Source organism: Babylonia areolata, chromosome 9, assembly GCF_041734735.1.
Source record: "Babylonia areolata isolate BAREFJ2019XMU chromosome 9, ASM4173473v1, whole genome shotgun sequence".
Classification (NCBI taxonomy): Eukaryota; Metazoa; Mollusca; class Gastropoda; order Neogastropoda; family Buccinidae; genus Babylonia; species Babylonia areolata.
The window spans coordinates 9,962,310-9,964,809 of record NC_134884.1 but is presented as its reverse complement, the minus strand read 5'-3'; the positions used below and the strand labels follow the sequence as shown (position 1 = coordinate 9,964,809).

Here is a 2,500-nt window from a genome sequence, read left to right as displayed (position 1 = left end):
TTTGTTGTTGTTGTTGATTGTTTGTTTTGTTTTAATCCTCTTCCCTCCACCTGTTTTCTTTGTATGTTCATTTCTTTTATTACATTAGTTTTTTCTGTGAACACTTCTGATGAATTCGGTGGAAAATCAACCCATGACTATTAATTATAGCGACGTAGATGCATCTGATAAAGAGCTTGTAAAAAACGACACAAAGACACAAAAAAAAGAAGAAAAGATCTCGATGTTGTTGTTTTTTAAATGGCCGTTCCATCTTCTAAACGAAAATCGATTTCGAGCTTACATTTCTAGCAGCCGAGACGGGTGTCAGTAGGTGATATAACCATGGAGGTTTCGAACAACAGAAATCGATCACTCTTATATAACATTCCGTTCTCTCTCCACTTTTTTGCGTTCCCTGAGGGTTTAAGTTGAGTGATAAGCTTCCGCATTCACATGTGGATTTACTGCCATATTCCTGGAGGTGGAGGGTGTGGGTGGGGGGGGGGGGTGTGGGGGGGTTCCAGGTGCCAACCAACTCAAGGTTGACGAGTGCGTTTAATTGCTTTAAGCGTGGCATAGTTTGGGCATCGAAACCGTCGGTTTTGGGTTTCTTTCTCGGCGAGCGTTGGGCCTAATAGTTTCTCCTGTCAGTGTTAGGGCGTGCATTGTTTAATTTTGCTTTGTTTCGTTTTGTTTTGTTATACGTTTGCTTGCTTGCTTTTTAGACTGTAGCTCACGTGTCGCTCTTGGTGACAGACATTCAAGTTTCACGTTTCAAGTCTAATCAACCTTCAGCACATATTGGAGTATGGAGGATGGCAACATTATTTAACAAACAGCATGCCCAACTTGTGAACTTTTGCAAAAAGCAAAGTTAGAAGAAGTTGTAGAGCAAAATTAAACAAAATGTTCCATTGTTATAAATGGCTTTATTTCAACTGTGCATTTTTTTACAACCAAATAGTAAACTTCATAAATTTCCCAAGACATGCCACTTGAAAGAAAAGATTACAGAGACCATACCGGATCAGCCGCAGTCTGTGTTAACACATGGGGTGTTGTGTATGATGCTTTAACATCAGGCAGACACACTGATCGTGATATTGTAGGTTGAGAAAAGGCATCCAAACCGGCTGAAATCATGATGTCTTGAACTTCTGACAGCTCATGTAAGTAACTGCAAACCTAGACACGTTTGAAGGTTCGCTCGCTCGTGTCCTGTTAAGGAAATGTTAAAGAACCGTGCTTGGTAAAGTGTTCCATTGCTGACAAATCATATGTGGTTACCAGTGATGTATTGCTGCTGTTCGGAAGAAAATGTCAGCGTCTAACTTCGCCACGATCGGACTTCTACAGTAGTGCGGTATTATGTCTTCATAAAGGACACAAAAATGGGTCGAGGTTTAACGAAATCAATAGCCATGAATCATGTTAAATGTGAAATCTTAAAAAGCAGATTCATTCCAGACACGTGACAGATTGTCTCAGAGATTTCCGGGTGGACGGAAAAATAGAAAAAGATCGACTTTGGAAAGGACGCTCTTGCATGCGTTACGTGCGCGAGCACAAGTACACACACACACACACACACACACACACACACACACACACATACATACAAACATACACACATGCGCGAAAACACACACACACACACACACACACACACATACATACATACATACACACATGCGCGAAAACACACACACAACACACACACACACACACACACACACACACACACACACACACACACACACACACACACATTCTCTTCTTGGTATAACCATGTTTATATTTCATTGTGTCTTATAAACTAAAAGGTTTTATGACAATAAAAAAAATTCTATTCTATTCTATTATATCCTATTCACACACACGGACGCGCGCGCGCACACACACACACAATTAACTGGCTATAGGTGACCCGAAGACAGAGTTTATTCAAGAACCAAAGTTTTTCCGCACGCTTGACCGTCCTGTGCAATGATCACTTGGAGGGGAAATGTTGGAGGGGAAATGTTGTTTTTGTTGCCACGGAGTTGTGTGTGTGTGTGTGTGTGTGTGTGTGTGAGTGTGAGTGTATGTGTGTGTGTGTGTGTGTGTGTGTGTGTGTGTGTGATGACTGTAACAGATCAGTGAATGTATATAAAAAGTACAGGGGGCAAACCATGGAAATGAACAGGTTAATCTTATATGTGGGTGCAGCTCTGTGTGTGTGTGTGTGTATGTGTGTGTATGTGTGTGTGTGTGTGTGTGTGTGTGCTTTTTTAGGAAGCGTGGTTGCCAGTTTCTGTCTGATGTCTAATTGTAGGACAGTTTCGTGCCGGACTCTACTGTTCGTAACATCCATTTTCAGGAGCAGGTTGCCTCAGTCTCTCTGTGGCGGCCAGTGTCGTCATCGACCACGTGGCAGTGGTCACGGAAGTGTTGAGGTCACGTGTTTCCTGTGACGCTGTAGGGACGTATGCCTGCTTCCGGCCCAGAGAAAGTAAGTTGGTGGACAAATACAATGGTT

General features: G+C 42.4%; 1 protein-coding gene across 1 annotated transcript in view; it reads left to right on the top strand.

Annotated features, from left to right (window-relative positions):
* LOC143285946 (uncharacterized) overlaps positions 1–2,500 on the top strand; it is a 124,886-nt gene that overhangs the window by 77,111 nt on the left and 45,275 nt on the right. The window contains exon 15 of the mRNA XM_076593397.1: positions 2,342–2,473. Coding sequence (XP_076449512.1) covers positions 2,342–2,473 — 132 coding nt within the window. The remainder of the gene's footprint in view (positions 1–2,341; positions 2,474–2,500) is intronic.